Genomic DNA, 22,826 nt, shown 5'->3' on the forward strand with positions numbered 1-22,826 from the left:
GCAGTTGTACAGGGCCTTGGTGAGACCACATCTTGAGTATTGTATGCAGTTTTGGTCGCCTTATCTGAGGAAGGATGTTCTTGCCATGGAAGGAGTTCAGCGAAGATTCACCAGGCTGATACCTGAGATGGCAGGAATGACATATGAGGAGAGATTGGGTCGATTGGGCTTATACTCGTTGGAGTTTAGAAGAATGAGAGGGGATCTCATTGAAACTTATAAAATTCTGACAGGACTGGACAGACTAGATGCAGGAAGGATGTTCCCGATGGTCGGGGAGTCCAGAACCAGGGGTCACAGTCTAAGGATAAGGGGTAAGCCATTTAGGACAGAGATGAGGAGGAATTTCTTCACCCAGAGAGTGGTGAACCTGTGGAATTCTCTACCACAGAAGGCAGTAGAGGCCAATTCATTAAATATATTCAAGAAGGAGTTGGATATATTTCTTAAGGCTAAAGGGATCAAGGGATATGGGGAGAAGGCAGGGACAGGGTACTGAGTTTGGATGATCAGCCATGACCTCATTGAATGGCGGAGCAGGCTCGAGGGGCCGAATGGCCTACTCCTGCTCCTATCTTCTATGTTTCTATGTTCTGGTCTCCATATTGCAAAAAGGATATCGAGGCACTGGAGAAGGTGCAAAAAAAAAATGATTTACAAGGATGATACCAGAATTGAGAGGTTATAACTATCAGCAAAGACTGAACAGGCTGTGGGGCTCTTTTCTCTAGCAAAGAGAATGCTGAGGGGGTGACCCGATAAAGAGGTGTTTAAGATTCTGAAGGAGTTCAATGGGATAGACATAGAGATGATTTCACTTGTGGGGAATCCAAATCTAGAGGCCATGAATATAAGACAGTCACTAATAAATCCAATAGTGAATTCAGGAGAAACTTCTTTACCCAGAGAGTGGTTAGGATGTGGAGCTCGCTACCACAAGGTGTAGTTGAGGCCAATAACAGATGCATTTAAGGAGAAGCTCGATAAACACATGAGGGAGAAAGGAATAGAAGGATATGCTGATAGGGTGGGAGGAGGCTCATGTGGAGCATAAACATTGACACTCGATGAGCCAGGACAAGGCACCAGAGCGCTGGCAGCACCCGAGGAACTGTGTTGCCTGTGGGAGAAGTGGGTAAAAGTAAAGTAAATGGAAGGAGGGCAGAAGAAATAAAAATTCTGACACCGCAAGTCCTTACTTTAAGGGGTAGGGATTCCTCTGGTGGCTTCACATTGTAAAATATACTTGTGAAGATGCCCCCCTGTTTGTCGCTGGCCACACCAACCGGAGATCATCGTGAACGTATTTACAGTGCTACTGGACAACAAAATTTTTAGCCGAGGCTCTAAACCCGAGCTTCGGTTACCTTGGCGATATAGTGATTGGAATAATTCGACGGCCTTTCACTTCAGGAGAGATGTTCTGGGAAGCCAAGGAATGCTCTGACTGCGAGAGTACGTAGGAATACCATGGCTGTTTGAAAATTTAATCAGGCTTACTCACAAGCTCTCGAGCACAAATTACTGCAGGGGGTGGCGCAAGATGTTACGTTAATTATTTTCTTGTAAGGCGCTGCACTCGGTTACTGAAACATGATGTAAATTGAAAGCTTCTCAAGTATTGTGCGTATCCTAGCCGCGCATTCCTCAATTTCCTCATTTGCTTATTGCTGGCAAAAGTGTAATGACTGTTTTGATCCACGCTCAATGAGATAAAATGCGTGTAGTGACTTGCAAGCTAGAAAGGGCTTCAATCAAATTTATGTCTAGTGTGAGTCATAATCCCTTTGCTGTTTGAAAGCAAACTAACGCTCATGTGTTGCTCGAACCTAAATGCTTTTTTTTTTATCCGTGAGCTTTTACAAGTCAAGTTGCACAATCTATTCAATATAGAAGATTAAGGGGTGATCTAATTGAGGTGTTTAAGATGATTAAAGCAGTTGATAGGGTAGAGAGAGAGAAACTATTTCCTCTGTTGGGGTTGAGAGTGGAGGACAGTGGGGGGGAGGGGGGTGGGGAGACCAGAACAAGGGGGCCTAACCTTAAAATTAAAGCTAGGCCTGGGATGGCAGGAATGACGTATGAGGAGAGATTGGGATGATTGGGCTTGTACTTGCTGGAGTTTAGAAGAATGAGAGGGGATTTCATTGAAACTTATAAAATTCTGACAGGACTGGACAGACTAGATGCAGGAAGGATGTTCCTGATGGTGGGGGAGTCCAGAACCAGGGGTCACAGTCTAAGGATAAGGGGTAGGCCATTTAGGACAGAGATGAGGAGGAATTTCTTCACCCAGAGAGTGGTGAACCTGTGGAATTTTCTGCCACAGAAGGCAGTAGAGGCCAATTCATTAAATGTATTCAAGAAGGAGTTGGATATATTTCTTAAGGCTAAAGGGATCAAGGGGTATGGGGAGAAAGCAGGGACCGGGTACTGAATTTGGATGGTCAGTCAGCCATGATCGCATTGAATGGCGGAGCAGGCTCGAGGGGCCGAATGGCCTACTCCTGCTCCTATCTTCTATCTTCTATGTTTCTATGTTTCGATTCAGGGGTGATGTCAGGAAACATTTCTTCTCACAGGGCAGTGGAAATCTGGAACTCACTGCCGCCAAAAAGCTGTTGAGGCTGGGGGTCAATTAATAATTTCAAAACTGAAATTGATAGATTTTTGTTAGACAAAGGGATTAAGGGCTACGGAACCAAGTTAAGATACAGATCAGCCCTGATCTAATTGAACGGTGGAACAGGCATGAGGGGCTGAATGGCCTCCTCCTGTTCCTATGTTCCTTCCTTGCTAAGTTTAAGCATACAAGGGGCCAAGAAGTATGTTTATTTTTACGTGTTAACTTGTCTTGCAGTGCCAACCACGATTGAGACAACTTCTTTAGGGGCGGCTGGTGTGAAAACCACAGTGGCAACTACAACCTCAACCACTTCCGAGAAAGCTCTCGCCACCACAACTCTGGCTGCAGGCGCGAAAGAGGGCAGCCGAGGGCCTAGGCCGGGCCCACCTGATGCTGAGACTAAAATGCCCCCGGTGTCCAGCTTCTTCCCCATCCCCGAGAGATTCTGTGAGGCGACAGAAGCCAGGGAAATAGGCTGGCCTGAGACCCAGCAAGGCCTAATGGTGGAGCGCCCATGTCCCAAGGGCACTCGAGGTAAGAGGGTTTACATTTGGTGCCTCAGATTTGTCAGCGCGTAACATGCGTATGGTAATTAAATTGGTTGAAAGTACTCGATCTGTTTCAGAAGAATTAAAATGGAGAATTCTTTCCTGGCTGTAAAAAAATATATATATTTGTGCTAGATCGTTTTAAAGGGTATCGTTGCCACGTCGGGCCCTATGTTTGCACTGATGGGCCTGAAGGAAGATGAGATCATTTTCAGATGTTAAGTGGAGGAAAGGGGCCTTAATGCTGCACATTCCAGTCCACTGATTCTTAGCTTGCTTCTTGCAACAAGACAGCGGTGAGACGACGTTCGTAATTACAGTAAAGTACCCGAGCAGCTAGAAATGAAGCACGTGAGCCCCATATGAAACAGTGTAATTGGGAAATAACATCCAAATCTTGCAGCAGAGAAGGAGGCTCAGCTTATTTTGGGTGTAGAAGAGGCCGAGGGTTGGCAGTCCACATGTTTTCAGCGCAGGAGTGAATCCTAGAGGTGGGTTTTAAGGAGCGTCTTCAAGGAGGAGAGGGAGAGGTAGCGAGGCGGAGAGTTTTCAGGGAGGGGATTCCAGAGCTTACAACGTAGGCAGCTGAAACCGCGGCCGCCAATGGAGGGGTGGAAGAAAGAAGAAAGAAAGACTTACATTTCTATAGCACCTTTCACGACCTCAGCACGTCCCAAAGCACTTTACAACCAATGAAGTACTTTTGAAGTGTAGTCACTGTTGTAATGTGGGAAATGCAGCAGCCAATTTTCACACAGCAAGCTCCCACAAACAGCAATGTGATAATGACCAGATAATCTGTTTTAGTGATTGTGGTAAACCACTGTTATTGTTGTTCACCGTTGTTGTTGTTGTTGCACACTGTTGTACCGATGCATGCCTCAGCATGTCTCTGCTGGCTCCGCCCCTGGCTCCACCCACAGGCCCAAGTATAAAGGTGATTGCTCTGCAGCCCCCTGCCTTCTTGGAACCCAGTCAACCACGAGAGGCATGCTCTGTTCTTTGCTAATAAAAGCCTTTAGTTACTCTCCTAACTCTCCGTCTTTTATGAGTAATTGATAGCGCATCAATTTTATTAGCAAAAACAAAATGTCGACAAACGCTGAGCAGCAGGCTGCTGCACCAAACGCTGAGCAGCAGGAGCTGCTGCGAGCCCTCAGACCAACATGCCTGGACCTAGACCCCCAAGAAGCGGGTTCGGCTACCAAATTCGCGCATTGGCTGCGTTGCTTCGAGGCCTACCTGCAAGCCTCAACTGTGACCCTGGACGAAAACAAGTTGGAAATCCTGGCCTCAAAGGTGAGCCACCAAGTTTATACAATAATCCAGGACGCGACGACCTACGCAGCGGCTATCGATCTGCTAAAAGGGCAATACGCACGCCCGGTAAATACGGTCTATGCCAGGCACCTCTTAAGATCCCGCAGACAGCAGCCCGGGGAATCGGTGGAGGCCTTCCTACGGGCACTATAGATACTCGGCCGAGACTGCGATTGCAAAGAAGTATCAGCCGCAGCACACACGGAGGGACTGATCCGAGATGCTTTCGTTGCGGGTCTAAGGTCCGACTACTCCCGGCAGAGACTGTTGGAAAAGGGAGAAATGGACCTGAGAAAGGCAGTGTCCCTCGCGCTCTCGCTCGACGCGGCCCACAGGAATATGGACGCCTTCTCCCCTAACCGCTCCGCAACGTGGACGCCACAACCTTGGGTCATGGGACCGCCACCTTCAACTGCTGCTGCGATGTCCAAGGCACAGAAATGTTATTTTTGTGGCCAGGCAAAACACCCCAGAGCACGCTGCCCGGCGAGAAACGCTACCTGCTCCGGCTGCGGGAAGAAAGGACACTATGTCAGCGCCTGCAAAGGTAAAACCGCTAACGGCAGCAGCGCCGCGTGTGAACCGTGGGGGCAGCCATCTTGCCCGCCATCTTGGGCTCCCCCAGCCGCGTGGGGATCGGGATCATGGGCGCCGCAATTTTGTCCGCCATCTTGGACGTCTCCAACTTCAACCACGGGGGACCCGGACTCAACCACCGCCTCATCTGACGACCACATCGACTCGCTCGACCATACGCTGGCCTCCGTGACGCTGGACCAATCTCTCCCTCATCAACTGTCCAGGTCCATGATGGACATTACGGTAAACGGCCGCGCCACTACCTGCCTTTTTGACAGCGGGAGCACGGAGAGCTTTATCCACCCCGACACGGTGCGCAGTTACTCTCTCCCGGTCCTGCCGACGCGCCATCGGATCTCTTTGGCTTCCAAAGCCCAGTCAGCGGACGTCGGTGGCTACTGTGTAGTGACCCTTTCAGTAAGGGGCACAGAATACAAAAATTTTAAACTCCTGGTCCTGCCCCATCTCTGCGCTGCTGTTCTACTGGGGTTGGATTTTCAGTGCCACCTCAAGAGTGTCACATTAGCGTACGACGGACCCCTCCCCCCACTCACAGTCTGCAGCCAGCAGCTTTTAAATCGCCCGCCGCGCACCACTTGCAGCCTCTCCACCCTTAAAGTTCCCCCCCCCTCCTTGTTCGCTAACCTCACCCGCGACTGTAAGCCCATCGCTACCAAAAGCAGGCGTTACAGTGCCGGGGATAGGAGCTTCATTAAATCCGAGGTAGCGAGACTCCTGAAGGAAGGGATTATTGAAAGTAGCACCAGCCCATGGCGAGCACAAGTGGTGGTAGTGAAGACTGGCGAAAAACAGCGCCTAGTTATTGACTACAGCCAGACGATCAATCGCTACACCCAGCTAGATGCATACCCACTCCCCCGCATATCTGACATGGTCAATCAGATAGCACAATACCGGGTGTTCTCGACGATTGATCTAAAGTCGGCATACCACCAGCTCCCCATCAGGGCTGAGGACCGCCAGTACACAGCGTTTGAAGCTGACGGTCGTCTCTACCACTTCCTCAGAGTTCCCTTCGGCGTCACCAACGGGGTTTCAGTCTTCCAACGGGAGATGGACCGGATGGTTGACCAGAACGCGCTCCAGGCCACTTTCCCCTATCTAGACAACGTCACCATCTGCGGCCACGACCAGCAGGACCATGATGTTAACCTAGAGAAATTCCTCCGTATGGCCCAGCGGCTGAACCTAACATACAACAAGGACAAATGTATGTTTCGTACCAAGCGCCTTGCCATTCTTGGCTGTGTAGTGGAGAACGGAGTCATCGGCCCCGACCCCGACAGGATGCGCCCCCTTATGGAGCTCCCCCTCCCCCACTGCCAAAAAGCACTGAAGAGATGCCTAGGGTTTTTCTCGTACTATGCTCAGTGGGTGCCCAACTATGCAGACAAAGCCAGACCCCTCATCAAGTCCACCTCCTTCCCCCTGGCAGCAGAGGCCTTTGCAGCCTTCACTCTCATAAAAAGAGATATTGCGAGGGCCACGATGCACGCAGTGGATGAGTCCATCCCTTTCCAAGTGGAGAGCGACGCATCCGACTTTGCCCTAGCTGCAACCCTTAACCAGGCGGGGAGACCCGTGGCCTTTTTCTCAAGGACCCTCCAGGGCCCCGAGATTCGACACTCCTCTGTCGAAAAGGAGGCCCAGGCCATTGTGGAAGCTGTGCGACATTGGAGGCATTACCTGGCCGGAAAATGATTTACCCTACTCACTGACCAGCGTTCAGTAGCTTTTATGTTTAATAATAAGCAGACGGGCAAAATCAAGAACGACAAGATCTTTGAGGTGGAGAATCGAACTCTCCACCTACAATTACGATATCTTGTACCGGCCCGGGAAACTCAATGAGCCCCCAGATGCCCTATCACGTGGTACATGCGCCAACGCGCAGGTCGATAGACTGAAGACCCTCCACAATGACCTCTGCCACCCGGGGGTCACCAGGTTTTTTCACTTCATCAAATCCCGTAACCTGCCCTACTCCATCGAGGAGGTCAGGACCATGACCAGGAACTGCCAAATCTGTGCCGAGTGCAAACCGCATTTTTATAGGCCAGACAGAGCAAGCCTGATCAAAGCCACGCGCCCCTTTGAACGGCTGAGCGTCGATTTTAAAGGGCCCCTCCCCTCCTCCGACCGCAATGTGTACTTCCTCAACATAATTGACGAGTACTCCCGTTTCCCGTTTGTCATCCCTTGCTCAGACATGACCAGTACCACGGTCATCAAATGTCTGAATGACCTCTTCGCCTTGTTCGGTTTCCCTAGCTATATTCATAGCGACAGGGGCTCATCCTTTATGAGCGACGAACTTCGGCAGTACCTGCTCTCGAGAGGTATTGCTACAAGCAGGACCACCAGCTACAACCCCCGGGGTAATGGCCAGGTGGAAAGGGAGAATGCGACGGTCTGGAAGGCAGTCCTTTTAAACTTGAAATCTAAGGGCCTTCCGACCTCGCTGGCAGGAAGTCCTCTCTGCGGCGCTCCATTCCATTCGGTCACTGCTCTGTACAGCCACCAATGCTACCCCTCACGAGAGAATGTTCTCCTTCCCCAGGAAGTCCACATCGGGGATCTCGTTACCGACATGGCTGACTTCTCCAGGACCCGTCCTACTGCGGAAGCACGTGAGGTCCCATAAGACGGACCCCCTGGTCGAGAGGGTGAGCCTCCTCCATGCCAACCCTCAGTATGCTTACGTGGTGTACCCGGACGGGCGGGAGGACACAGTCTCCATACGAGACCTCGCACCTTCGGGTGCTCCCGAAACACCTCCCTCGCCACCCACCACTACCCACGCCTACCCCCAGTACGCTTACGTAGCGTACCCGGACGGGCGGGAGGACACAGCCCCCACACGAGATCTCGCACCTTCGGGCGCCCCTGAAACACTACCATTGCCATCCACCACTACCCACAACCCAACCCCGCTAGGCGGCATGCCGCAGCCCCAGGACCCGTCATTGACCACCCAACCACTCAATGAGACGCCAGATTCAACGTTGGATGCTGCACCATCACCGCCGCCACCACGACGATCAGGACGGCATACAAGGCCACCTGATAGACTTACTTACACGAACCTTTAGTACACTTCACCCCGCCGGACTCAATTTTAAACAAGGGGTGAATGTGGTAAACCACTGTTATTGTTGTTCACCGTTGTTGTTGTTGCACACTGTTGTACCTATGCATGCCTCAGCGTCTCTGCTGGCTCCGCCCCTGGCTCCACCCACAGGCCCAAGTATAAAGGTGATTGCTCTGCAGCCCCCTGCCTTCTTGGAACCCAGTCAACCACGAGAGGCATGCTCTGTTCTTTGCTAATAAAAGCCTTTAGTTACTCTCCTAACTCTCCGTCTTTTATGAGTAATTGATAGCGCATCAGTGATGTTGATTGAGGGATAAATATTGGCCAAGACACCGGGGATAACTCCCCTGCTCTTCTTCGAAATAGTGCCATGGGATCTTTAACGTCCACCTGAGAGAGCAGACGGGGCCTTGGTTTAACGTCTCATCTGAAGGAAGTGGGGGTGCCAGAATTGGAGGAACGTAGAGTTCTCAGAGGGTTGCAGGAGGTTATAGAGGTAGGGCGGGGGCGAGGCCGTGAAGGGATTTGAACACACGGATGAAAATTTTTAATTTGACGCAGTCAGACGAGGTCACGCAGCAGCTGACTCCAAAAACTAAGCAAGGACTGACATTTTTTTTCACGTGCTGAGCTCTATATCATTCTACGTTGTTCTTGTTTGCATGTTGGTTTGTTGTTGCATTGCGTACAGGAAACTTTGTTTTATCCGGCACGGACGGGACCGACGTGGTGCCGGTTCATCAAAAATTCCGGATAACCGAACGCTATAGTAAAAGATACGGAGCTGAGAGCTCCGTATAAAGCAACAAACCCTAACAGCTTCAGAACAATGGCCACAAGTTGCAAGCGTCTCTGTAGCTTAGCAACAGCTGCAGCCACACCCTTGCACAGCAACAAATGGAGGAAGGCAAGCAATAAAAGTTACCTGAACCTACTCCTGAATTTTGCCGGTTAACCGAGATTTCCGGTTATTTAGGTGCCGGTAAATCAAAAGTTTCCTGTATCATGAAGAAGCTACACAATTTGATAGTTCCTGTTGCGAGATATTTCCAGAACTGTGGTTTTAAATCAAAAGTTCATCCTACACACATTTGTTCCATTGAAACAGGATGGACAACTGCTCCCGTCGTTTTCTACTCAAGTCTAATGCATCACCCCCTGACTCCTCCATTGCTGGCAGAGGCTTCATTCAATACCTTCTCGAGGGCAATTAGGGATGGGCAATAAATGCTGGCCTTGCCAGCGACGCCCACATCCCATGAACGAATAAAAAAAAAAATAGCCCTTGCATTCTGTAACTTAAACCACTTCACTTTGTTAAGTCTTCCCCTTCTTTCAGAAGCCTCCTCAAACCTGCCTCTTTTATACTGTGCCTTTGGCCACGCCACTAACTCCTTCCTGCAATGTGGAATCGTACAGCACAGAGGAGGCCATTCGGCCCACCATGCCTGTGCCAGCTCTCTGAAAGAGGTATCCAATTCATCCACGCAACCTGCTCTTTCCCCGTGGCCCTGCAATTTTGTTTTCCTTTTCAAGAATATACAGGTAGACTATCCTTTATCCGAACTTCCGAAAACCTCTAAAAACCGAAAGTTTTTTCGTTCAGCGTAAGTCGTGCGCACGACTTACGCTGAGCAGGGCAGAGGGTCACAGAGTTCCCTCCTGGGTAGGAGATTGCAGGCCGAGCCGGGCAGTGTGAAGGAGGTACCGGGAGAGTGAACCCAACAATACAGCGGCCCGTCCGATAGCTGCAGCAACCCGTTCGATATTCTTTTCTCCCCCCGACCCGACCCGCGGCCCGTCCGATATTCTTTTCTCCCCCCACCCCCCCGACCCGACCTGACCCCCGACCCATCCGATATTCTTTTCTCCCGACTCGACCCGACCCGCAGCCCGTCCGATATTCTTTTCTCCCCCCCCCGCCCCCCCACCCGACCTGATTTGCGGGCCAGCTTAGTAGGAGTCAGCCGATATCCGGCTTTCCAGAGAAGCAGGAAGGGGAATGAGACACGGAACAGTCGCAAGAGGTAGCCTGAACTTTTAAAATTTATATTAAATACAAATTTCCCAGTCTTATAATAATACCTTCTGAAATCCGAAAAATTCCGAAAACCGAAACTCAGCTGGTCACATGGCTTTCGGATGAGGGATAGTGTACCTGTATCTGCAATTCCTTTTTGAAAGTTGCTGTTGAATCTGCTTCCACCACCCTTGCAGGCAGTGCATTCCGGATCATCATAACTCGCTGCATAGAATAAATGTCTCCTCTCCGAACCCCACCCTTCTTTAGCCTGTGCTCTTCAGTCAGTGTCCGCTGGTTACCAACCGCCCCCCCCAGTCACACACCTATGTCCTCACCTCTAGTTAAAGTCACGGGATTTTTTTTTTGACATTAGCCAGAAGGTTCCTTCTCTACACATCGAGGGGGGGGCGGGGGATAGGAACTCTGATGGAGGCCCACCTCCCCGGCACCCAGCGGAAAGCCAGCGATGACCAGCAGCAATGCTGCTGCCCAGCCAAGCCTGTCGCTGCACCGTTGGAGAGACTAATGATGCTGACAGCCTTCTGCAAGCAATGCATCAGTCACCCCGTGGATGCATCTTGGCACGTGGTGCCATTGACCAATGCCACACGTAATCTCCCCCCCCCCCCCCCCCCCGGGCCCAGGAACAATGCCCTTCCGCCCCCCTCTCTCGCCAAAACAAATGGTTGCTGTCACTTTAGCAGTCACGGTTAAGAGCAGCTGGAGTCACTGAGGACCCCCTTGCAAGGCTGTGGTCAGCTCCCAAGTGAGCGTAAACCTCCAAAACACGCTGCTCCTTTGACCAATTAATTGTACAGCCTTGTGTGGCACAGGCGCGCCGTCTTGCTGCCATCGTCTTCCCACTCTTCTCTGCACAGCTCAGATGCTGCTGGCGACTGCACCCGTCCGTCTCACCCCGATGGGCTTGGCAGTGGCACCAAAACCTTTGTCCAACTGCGACAGACACCAATGGTGCAGCGCAGCCTTTTTGAAAAGCCTGGAGTATGCCTCCTGCGCTTGAGTTAATTGGATCTGTCCCCTCGTAATCAGCTAAATTGGTGTTTTTAGTTCACTGAGGGGTAATCATTATTCACTCTGTTCAGCCCACATTGGGAAATACTGAGTAGCATTAACTGTGCTGAAAAGTGCCCTCACTGTCGATTGGCAAAAATGCCTGTTAGCATCTCATGCCAAGGTAGCCTCACTGCCCAAACATCGGCACTGATGACATTGTCATCAATCACACATTAATTTTTGTTTCTTTATTTTCTCTCTTCTTTCTGCATTCCTCCATTTCTCCCTGACTCACGCTGAGGTAGTTACAAGTCGGTCTCCAATATTCCCACACCATCCTTAAGAAAACCATTTTCTTCTTGTGTGAACTGAAATGGTTGGCAGCCAGACCTGATCTTCTCCCTGCCCACACACGTGTTCTTTCCAATAAGGGAGGGTTCACTAAATAGTGGTCTGGAGCCGGAACACTGGCTAAATTCTCCCTTCCCAGATTTTGTCCACTGATTTTGTAAAAAAAAAACAGAAAACAGGCGACTCTTAAGGAAAAGAAGGTCAGCTGCTTCTGGCCAAATCACCTTACCTGCCTTTAAAGGGGAGGTGGTACCTTAGCAAAGAGAAAGGAAAAACTTGCATTTATATAGCACCTTTCACAACCTCAGGACCTCCCGATGTGTTTTACAGCCAATGAAATACTTTTGAAGCGTAGTCCCTCTTGCAATGTGGCAGCTAATTTGTAGCCAGATGAGATAAACAACCAGATCATCTATATTTAGTGATGATGGTTGAGGGATAAATATTGGCCAGGACACCAGGGATAACTCGCCTACTCTTCTTCAAATAGTGCTTTTTACATCCACCTGAGAGGGCTGATGGGGAGCCTCAGTTTAACATCTCCTCCGAAAGACAGCACCTCTGGCAGTGCAGCACGACCCTCGGAGTGTCAGCCTAGATTATGGAGCTCAAGTCTCTGGAGTGGGACTTGAACCCATGACCTTCTTAAGTGGTGTCATCCTTTGGGTGAGGCCTGCAGCTGAGGCCCGGATTTGGGGCATGTTAAAAGATCCCATTGGACTATCTGACGAAGAGCTAGGTGCTTCCCCTCCCCGGAGTCCTGGCCAATATTCTTCTCCCCCAAACAACATGGGGCAAAAACACATGATCTGGTCGCTCATCTCGTTGCTGTTTGTGGGATCTTGCCATGTAAAAAATAGCTGCTATGTTTGCCAACATAACAGCAGTCACTGGACTGTCAAAATAATTAATTGTACGTTCAGTGCTGTGGGGCATCTGAGAGAGATGTGATCAATGCAAGCCTTAATTTTTAATTTTGTTCAGGTACTGAAGCTGTCCTCAATCCCTCTCTCACATACTGCCACTGCTCTCATGATACAGCAATCACTGAGGGTGTGACACTATCAACAAGCATCTTAACACTACTCCTGAGCTCCCCACCATCACAGAAGCCAGTCTTCAGCCAATTCAATTCACTCCACGTCATATCAAGAAACGGCTGAGCGCACTGGATACAGCAAAGACTACGGGCCCCGACAACATCCCGGCTGTCGTGCTGAAGACTTGTGCTCCAGAACTAGCCGCGCCTCTAGCCAAGCTGTTCCAGTACAGCTACAATACTGGCATCCATCCGACAATGTGGAAAACTGCCCAGGTACGTCCTGTCCACAAAAAGCAGGGCAAATCCAACCTGGCCAATTACCGCCCCATCAGTCTACTCTCAATCATCAGCAAAGTGATGGAAGGTGTCATCGACAGTGCTATCAAGCGGCACTTACTCACCAATAACCTGCTCACTGATGCCCAGTTTGGGTTCCGCCAAGACCACTCGGCTCCCAACTTCATTACAGCCTTGGTCCAAACATGGACAAAAGAGCTGAATTCCAGAGGTGAGGTGAGAGTGACTGCCCTTGACATCAAGGCAGCATTTGACCGAGTGTGGCATCAAGGAGCCCCAGCAAAACTGAAGTCAATGGGAATCGGGGTGGAAAACGCTCCACTGGCTGGAGTCATACCTAGCACAAAGGAAGATGGTTGTGGTGGTTGAAGGTCAATCATCACAACCCCAGGACATCACTGCAGGAGTATCTCAAGGCAGTGTCCTAGGCCCAACCATCTTCAGCTGCTTCATCAATGACCTTCCCTCCAAGATAGGGTCAGAAATGTGGATGTTTGCTGATGACTGCACAGTGTTCAGCGCCATTCACAACTCCTCAGATAACGAAGCAGTCCATGCCTGCATGCAACAAGACCTGGACCACATTCAGGCTTGGGCTGATAAGTGGTAGGTAACATTAGCGTCACACAAGTGCCAGGCAATGACTATCTCCAACAAGCGACAGTCTAGCCACTTCCCCATGACATTCAGCGGCATTGCCATCGCCGAATCCCCCACCATCAACATCCACGGGGTCACCATTGACCAGAAACTTAACTGGACCAGCCACATAAATATTGTGGCAACAAGAGCAGGTCAGAGGCTAGGTATTCTGCGGTGAGTATCTCACCTCCTGACTCTCCAAAGCCTTTCCACCATATACAAGACAAGTCAGGAGTGTGATGGAATACTCTCCACTTGACTGGATGAGTGCAGCTCCAACAACACTCAAGAAGCTCGACACCATCCAGGACAAAGCAGCCCATTTGATTGGCACCCCATCCACCACCTTAAACATTCACTCCCTCCACCACCGGCGTACCGTGGCTGCAGTGTGTACCATCTGCAAGATGCACTGCAGCAACTCGCCAAGGCTTCTTCGGCAGCACCTCCCAAACCCGCGACCTCTTCCACCTAGAAGGACAAGGGCAACAGGCACATGGGAACACCACCACCTCCAATTTCCCCTCCAAGTCACATACCATCCTGACTTAGAAGTATATCGCCGATCCTTCATCGTCGCTGGGTCAAAATCCTGGAACTCCCTCCCTAACAGCACTGTGGGAGCACCTTCACCACACGGGACTGCAGCGGCTCAAGAAGGCGGCCCACCACCACCTTCTCAAGGGCAATTAGGGATGGGCAATAAATGCTGGCCTTGCCAGCGACGCCCACGTCCCATAAACGAATTAAAAAAACAGTCACATAACGTTCTTCCATCTGCCATTTCAAAATAAACAGGCCAACACCCTCTGTTAAAAAGGAAATTTAAAAATAACCCACGTTAAACAGCTTGTTATCAATCCTGCACTGTGTAATAAATCCTCACTTTCTGATGCTTTTCTTGAAGTAATTTTTTCCAAAATAACGTTTTGGCAGAGCCTGGATTCATTTCAAGTTCTGGAATTGTAGAACGGTCCAGCATAGAAACGGATTGTGCGGCTCAGCAAGTCTGCACTGGTTCATTTTTTTCCATGGATCACCTTATCCAATCTTCCTCTCCTGATCGCTCCCCATATCCATTAATATTGCTCTTTTTCGAGTAAGCATCTAATTCCCTTTTCAAAGAATTAATGGACTCTGCTTCAGCAACAGTTTGTGGCTGAGATTTCCACAATCTGAACTACCCGCTGTGTAAAGAGATCTTTTTCTAATCTTCCCTTTAATTCTGCTTGTGATTACTTTAAATGTCTGCACTCTTAGTCCCATCTCCCCAGGCAGTGGAAACAGGCTGTCACTACCCATCTTGGCATAAACTTGAAGCAATCTACAGGTTGCCTCTTGATCTTCTCAGTTCTAATGAATATGTCTTGATTTCTCCAGTCTCTCTCTCTCTCTCTCTCTCTCTCTCTCAAATCAACTGTAAAGTTTTCTTCCTTGTGCTTAAATGCCTCCATCCCCTCGCTATCTCTCTAATCTTCTCCAGACCTACAATCCCCCGCCCCAACACAGAACCCTCCGAGATCTCTGCGTTCCAGTTCTGCCTCTTGAGCAGCCCTGATTTTAATCGCTCCACCATTGGTGGCCGTGCCTTCAGCTACCTAGACCCTAAGTTTTGGAATTCCCTCCCTAAACCTCCCCGTCTCGCTACCTCTCTCATCCCTTTACGACGCTCCTTAAAATCTACCTCGTTGACCAAGCTTTTGGTCATCTGCCCTAATATCTCCATATGTGGCTCGATATCCGATTTTGTTTTATAACGCTCCTGTGAAGCGCCTTGGGATGTTTTACTACATTAAAGGCGCTGTATAAATACAAGCACAAAAACAGGACATTCGGCCCAACAGGTCCATGCCAGCATTTATGCTCCACACTAGAGTCAGTGCCCGAGATGCATGGGGCTGGTCACAAGAGCTTAACAGTGGGAGGCAGGAGGGAGCTCAAGGAGAAATGGTGCCATTCAGGGTTCGACCACAATAAGCGCACAGAAGTATTTTCACGCTCGGAAATCATTGTGGAATGCAGTCAAATGCAATCCTCGGGATTCACCGACCAGATTTCATGATCCCCGGCTCTGATTATACATCAAAAGGAGGACCCATCCCAACACGTCTGTTGCTGCTTGTCCAACGATCTTGTACATTATAACTGACTGAACCATTTCTACATCAAATGCATTAATTCCACTTAAGGTACAAGTACCTAAAAGTGGACGTAACAGGTAAAATTCCAACAGAAGCAGTCTCAAAAAAAAAAAAAATGTAGTCGATCTCTTGTGGCATTGTCACGGCGAGGTAACATCAAGTATATTTTCAGACGAAGCGCGGTTAGAGTCCGGGGGATAATTGGGTCGGCGCACCTTATCTGAGGAAGGATGTTCTTGCCATGGAGGGAGTGCAGCGAAGATTCACCAGACTGATACCTGGGATGGCAGGAATGACGTATGAGGAGAGATTGGGTCGATTGGGCTTATACTCGCTGGAGTTTAGAAGAATGAGAGGGGATCTCATTGAAACGTATAAAATTCTAACAGGACTAGACAGACTAGATGCAGGAAGGATGTTTCCGATGGCGGGGGAGTCCAGAACCAGGGGTCACAGTCTAAGGATAAGGGTTAGCCACTTAGGACTGAGATGAGGAGGAATTTCTTCACCCAGAGAGTGGTGAACCTGTGGAATTCTCTACCACAGAAGGCAGTTGAGGCCAATTCATTAAATATATTCAAGAAGGAGTTAGATATATTTCTTAAGGCTAAAGGGATCAAGGGATATGGGGAGAAGGCAGGGACAGGGTACTGAATTTGGATGATCAGCCATGATCTCATTGAATGGCGGAGCAGGCTCGAGGGGCCGAATGGCCTACTCCTGCTCCTATCTTCTATGTTTCTATGAGACATAATTCAGTCCTCATTTTAAAGTCAGACATTCTGCCCTTATTTTTATGATTCCGTCATACATTTCTGCATACACATTTATAATGGAAACTGCCTATGTAAACATGTCACGCTGAAATTGCACCTCCCCTCCCCCCCCCCCCCACCCCCACAGTGGAGTTGCTGTAATTAAATCCTCCTACCAGTGGTGGCACTATAGTGCCTCTATTGGGATGGGGCATAGATACAGGATGGCAAATTTACAAAGACAATTTTCCTCATAAATTGGGACATAGCAATTAATAATGGGGAAACGTTGACGAGAAGTGCATGCAGTGGTAAGTTCTTTAATATATTGCTAGTTGATCTCTCGTTGTGTTGCGCACGGGGAGTCAACCGAGTGTAGTCATCGGGGGAAGCGAGGATAATTGGACCAGGGCACAAACCGCAATTCAGTCCCAATTTTGACGTTCCCCCTCCCCGGTGTCCTGGCCGACATTCATCCCTCCAGCAACACCGCTAAAGTCAGATTCTCTGGTCATTGATCTCGATACCGTTTGTGGGACCTTGCTGTGCACAAATTGGCTGCTGCACTTGCCTACAAAAGCACAGTGGCTACCTTGCAACAGTGACTGCACTTCAAACATACTTTCTTGGCTCTAAAGCGCTTTTTGATGTCTTGAGTATTTGAAATGCGCTATATCAATGCAGGTTCCTTCTTTTGTTGATTGGGTGGGGGGGGAGGGTTGCATCTAAATAATTTAAAATAACGCAATGCCAAGTTGTGGATGCATTTGAGGACTGAATTTGGATTTTTTTTAAAAATAAGAAGCCCTGCACCAATAAAAGTGACCATGAAGCTATCGGACTATTGTAAAAACCCACCCGGTTCACTAATATCCAATATTTAGTGGAGGAAACCTACTATTCTGACCCAGTCTTGGACTGTATGTGACTCCAGTCCCACACCAACATGGTTGTCTCTGAAACTGCCCTCTGAAGTGGCCTTGCAGGTAACTCAGTTGCATTAAACCGCTACAGAGAGAAAGAAAATCCATCACCACCTTCTCAGAGGACAACTAGGGATGGCCAATAAATGCCGGCCTTGCCACTGACGACCACATCATTAAAAAAAAGACTGTTCAAAATGGCTGCGACATTTGCCCACATCATAACAATTAGTGGACTCTTAAGTAATTTATTGTATCTGAAGCACTGTGAGATGTGATAAGACGTTATATAAATATAGCACTTTGCATTTTTCATTGCCTTTTTTAAGTGATAGGTGACATGAATCTTGTCATTCATGTGGAAATGACTTATGAAATGATACTGGGCGGCCTGCTGGTGGCGCTGTCCATGGAGAGTATAAATACTTGGGCATGGGCCCAGCTTGCTCAGGACATTCTTTAACAGGAACTAGTGAAGGACACAACTAGATCTCCATGTTGAAAAACAGTTGATTAAAGCTTTGTTTAATGCTTAGACCAAGTGCCTAGTAGTTTTCTTACGTCAATAGGAATGTTCAAAATTGGGCCAGACGATAGCTGAGTATGATAGCAAAATACTGCAGGTGCTGGAAATCCGATATAACAACAGAAAATGCTGGAAAAACTCAGCAGGTCAGGCAACATCCGTGGAGAGAAATTTGAGTTGATGTTTCGGGTCGAAACCCTTCCAAACTGGAAAGAAAAGAAAATAGATCGAAGGCAGGGCTGCGATCGAACAAAAGAAGTAAAAGAGACAATAAAAGGTATTCGAAACCAGACGAGATGGTAATAGGCCAGTGGAGACAAAAGACAGCTGAGATTAGGTGTGAAGTGTACTGGCAGGATAGGAGACAGCTGCCAGGTGGGAGAGAGAAACAAAAGGAAAGGAGGAGGGGGGGAAAGGAGGACCCAAAACAAAGGGGTGGAAAAAATTATAAGTAAAAAAGTAATAGGGGCCGAGGTTATGATCTGAAATTGTTGAACTCGATATTGAGTCCGGAAGGCTGTAAAGTGCCTAATTGGAAGATGAGGTGCTGTTCCTCGAGTTTACGTTGAGCTTCCGTGGAACAATGCAAGAGGCCGCGGACGGTGAGGTCCGAGTGGGAATGGAGCGGTGAATTAAAATGACAGGCGACCGGAAGCTCGGGGTCACCCTTACGGACTGAACGGAGGTGTTCCGCAAAGCGGTCACCCAATCTGCGTTTGGTCTCCCCAATGTAGAGGAGACCGCATCATGAGCAGCGAATACAGTATACTAGATTGCGAGAAGTACAAGTAAATCGCTGTTTCACCTGAATCTTTGTTCCAGTCCTACTCAGGTCCCCTCCCTCACCTCTTTTTCTGATACATCGATGACTGTATCGGTGCCGTTTCCTGCTCTCGCCCCGAACTAGAGAATTTCATTCACTTTGCCTCCAATTTCCACCCTTCCCTCACCTTCACATGGTCCATCTCTGACTCTTCCCTTCCCTTCCTCGACTTCTCCGTCTCCATCTCTGGGGATAGGTTATCGACCAATATTCACTACAAGCCCACTGACTCCCACAGCTACCTGGACTACGCTTCCTCCCACCCCGCCTCCTGTAAGGACTCTATTCCATTCTCCCAATTTCTCCGCCTCCGCCGTATCTGCTCCGACGATGCCACCTTCCACACCAGTGCTTCCGACATGTCTTCCTTTTTCCACAACCGAGGATTCCCCTCTATCGTGATTGACACGGCCCTCGACCATGTCCGTTCTATCTCCCGCACTTCTGCCCTCACCCCTGCCCCTCCCTCCCGGAACCACGATAGGGTTCCCCTTGTCCTCACCTTTCACCCCACCAGCCTCCACATTCAACGGATCATCCTCCGCCATTTCCGCTACCTCCAAAGTGATCCCACCGCCAAACGCATCTTCCCCTCCCCTCCCCTTTCAGCATTCCGTAGGGACCGCTCCCTCCAAGACACCCTAGTCCACTCCTCTATCACCCCCAGCACCCCTTCCCCTTCGCCTGTCACCTTTCCGTGCAAGCACAGGAGATGTAACACCTGCCCCTATACCTCCCCCCTTCCCACTGTCCAGGGCCCCAAACACCCCTTCCAGGTGAAACAGCGATTTACTTGTACTTCTCGCAATCTAGTATACTGTATTCGCTGCTCATGATGCGGTCTCCTCTACATTGGGGAGACCAAACGCTGATTGGGTGACCGCTTTGCGGAACACCTCCGTTCAGTCCGTAAGGGTGACCCCGAGCTTCCGGTCGCCTGTCATTTTAATTCACCGCCCCATTCCCACTCGAACCTCACCGTCCTTGGCCTCTTGTATTGTTCCACGGAAGCTCAACGTAAACTCGAGGAACAGCACCTCATCTTCCGATTTGGCATTTTGCAGCCTTCCGGACTCAATATCGAGTTCAACAATTTCAGATCATAACCTCGGCCCCTATTACTTTTTTACTTATAATTTTTTCCACCCCTTTGTTTTGGGTCCTCCTTTCCCCCCCCCCCCCTTTCCTTTTGTTTCTCTCTCCCACATGGCAGCTGTCTCCTATCCTGCCAGTACACTTCACACCTAATCTCAGCTGTCTTTTGTCTCCACGGGCCTATTACCATCTCGTCTGGCTTCGAATACCTTTTATTGTCTCTTTTACTTCTTTTGTTCGATCGCAGCCCTGCCTTCGATCTATTTTCTTTTCTTTCCAGTTTTGAAGAAGGGTTTCGACCTGAAACGTCAACTCAAATTTCTCTCCACGGATGTTGCCTGACCTGCTGAGTTTTTCCAGCATTTTCTGTTGTTATTTTGAATGGTAGCTGAGGTTGGGTTCAAATGTTTGGATGGTGGGTCGTAGGCATTTCCTGGGCATTTAGGATTTGCGGGGGTGGCGGTCATTGTGTAGCCATCCTTGTTTTCAAATCCCTCCGTGGCCTCGCCCCCTTCATATCTCTGTAATCTCCTCCAGCCCCACAACCCTTCCGAGATCTCTGCGCTCCTCCAATTCTGGCCTCTTGAGCATCCCTGATTTTAATCGTTCCACCATTGCCGGCCGTGCCTTCAGCTGCCTGGGCCCCAAGTTCTGGAATTCCATCCCTGAAGCGCTCCACCTCTCTACCTCTCTCATCCTTTTAAGTCGCTCCTTAAAACCTACCTCTTTGACCAAGCTTTTGGTCATCTGCTCATATATATCCCCTTATGTGGCTCGGTGTCAAATTTTGTTTTTGTAACGCTCCTGTGAAGCGCCGTGGGGACGGTTTACTGCGTTAAAGGCGTGATATAAATACAGGTTGTTGTTGTTGTTGTGAATAGTTTGGAAATCAGCAGTGAGTAATTGGGATGGCTAAACCACTATTTATGCACTGTTGGTGTTTTACGTGCACAGAAAGACGCTGTTAAGGTTTATCTGATTTGTTCTGCTTCCCTCTTGCAGGCACTGCCTCTTATCTCTGTGTGGTTTCCACTGGAATGTGGAACCCTAAGGGTCCTGATCTTAGCAACTGTACTTCACACTGGGTAAATCAAGTGGCTCAAAAGGTTTGTTCATGTGGCTTTATTTTGTTTAAATGCCAAGCAGTGGTGATTAAAATCGCGTGCTGAGGATTCAATTTGAAGAAATCCCCACTAATGCGTCAGGTTTTTTTGAGTGTATTTACACTGGGCCGACTGAAAGCCTATTGAAGACTTTCTAAACTTGTACCTCACTGATGTGGAATCCGCGAATGACTGTTTACATATACATATGCATCCTTATAACCAAAGGTTTAAGAAAAAATAGTCAGTTGCGTGTTCTAAGGATCAAAGAGGCATTGTGGGTAATTATCCTCTGGAACTAAGTGACCTTTGGCCTTCACGTTTGGCGACTTGAGCTTCCAGTCTGGTAACCATTGGCAACCTATTCGTGGCCTGTGAAGAAATAGACATATTCGTTTTCTTTTACATGGTGCAGTCAGTAATTGAGAATTGAAAGAGTATTTGTGTAGCACCCCTGATACGCAGTTAATGTGCGGGAGAGTCTGTTGTGTTCAAACAAAGGCTGCTGTAAATAGATTTGTGTCTCCTTATCAGTTTCTGAGTCGTTTAATCACGGAATAATATATTTTCAAACAGCGAAAATGGTTGAGGAAATGGCGAAATGATTTATTCCCCCAGCGGAGTTCAGCCTGAAAGTTACTGGTGGCGGTCTGATCGTACAAGAGTCTCAATGCGCTTCTATCCAATCACCTCTCCGCTGTTTTAATTGAGATGTTAGCCTTAATTTAAATGTACGGCGCCTCTGTTCAAACGGAGGGAACTGCGAAATTCGATACAAGTGCATTAAGCATTTGTAAATTTAGCCTCGTCAGCAGTGATTACTAGGCTTTTAGTCTTTTTCGCTCATTTGAACCTCTAAATCGGTGCAGGAAGTCCAAATGAGGCAAACTAGAAAGTGCTGCGAATACATAACAGCCCAACAGCATGCGGCGAGCAGAGTTAAGGCTCTGTCAGGCAAAGGGGTCAACACTCGAAACGAAAGCCTTTCGGCTCTTTTCAGGCGCTGCCTGACCTACTGTGTATCCCCCCCCCCCCCCCCCACATTTTTCGTCAACTCTTTATCGCAAGCGCGTGTTCATCGTCTCAGTAGAACCGGTCTCCGTTGAGGCGTCACAGTCATAGAAACATAGAAGATAGGAGCAGGAGTAGGCCATTCAGCCCCTCGAGCCTGCTCCGCCATTCAATGCGATCATGGCTGATCATCCAAACTCAGTACCCTGTCCCTGCTTTCTCCCCATACCCCTTGATCCCTTTAGCCTTAAGAAATATATCCAACTCCTTCTTGAATATATTTAATGAATTGGCCTCTACTGCCTTCTGTGGTAGAGAATTCCACAGGTTCACCACTCTCTGGGTGAAGAAATTCCTCCTCATTTCTGTCCTAAACGGCCTACCCCTTATCCTTAGACTGTGACCCCTGGTTCTGGACTCCCCGACCATCGGGAACATCCTTCCTGCATCTAGTCTGTCCAGTCCTGTCAGAATTTTATAAGTTTCAATGAGATCCCCTCTCATTCTTCTAAACTCCAGTGAGTACAAGCCCAATCGACCCAATCTCTCATCATACATCATTCCTGCCATCCCAGGTATCAGCCTGGTGAATCTTCGCTGAACTCCTTCCATGGCAAGAACATCCTTCCTCAGATAAAGCGACCAAAACTGCACACAATACTCAAGGTGTGGTCTCACCAAGGCCCTGTACAACTGCAGCAAGACATCCTTGTTCTTGTACTCGAACCCTCTCGCTACAAAGGCCAACATGCCATTTGCCTTCTTTCTGTCCAGACACCCATTGCCGCTGCTAACGGTAGCATAGTGGTTATGTTACTGGACTAGTAACACAGCTCTAGTTGAATCTAGTTCACTAATGTCATTTCATGTCTGCTGTCCTTACCTGGCCTATGTG

At 48.9% G+C, this 22,826-nt stretch overlaps 1 protein-coding gene across 1 annotated transcript in view; it reads left to right on the plus strand.

Annotated features, from left to right (window-relative positions):
• adgrl2a (adhesion G protein-coupled receptor L2a) overlaps window positions 1-22,826 on the plus strand; it is a 777,020-nt gene that overhangs the window by 649,463 nt on the left and 104,731 nt on the right. Inside the window, exons 7-8 of the mRNA XM_085983501.1 lie at window positions 2,861-3,160; window positions 20,820-20,923. Coding sequence (XP_085839627.1) covers window positions 2,861-3,160; window positions 20,820-20,923 — 404 coding nt within the window. The remainder of the gene's footprint in view (window positions 1-2,860; window positions 3,161-20,819; window positions 20,924-22,826) is intronic.

The sequence above is a fragment of the Somniosus microcephalus genome, chromosome 3 (assembly GCF_052327205.1).
Source record: "Somniosus microcephalus isolate GS21.2 chromosome 3, FLI_Smic_1.0, whole genome shotgun sequence".
Lineage (NCBI taxonomy): Eukaryota > Metazoa > Chordata > Chondrichthyes > Squaliformes > Somniosidae > Somniosus > Somniosus microcephalus.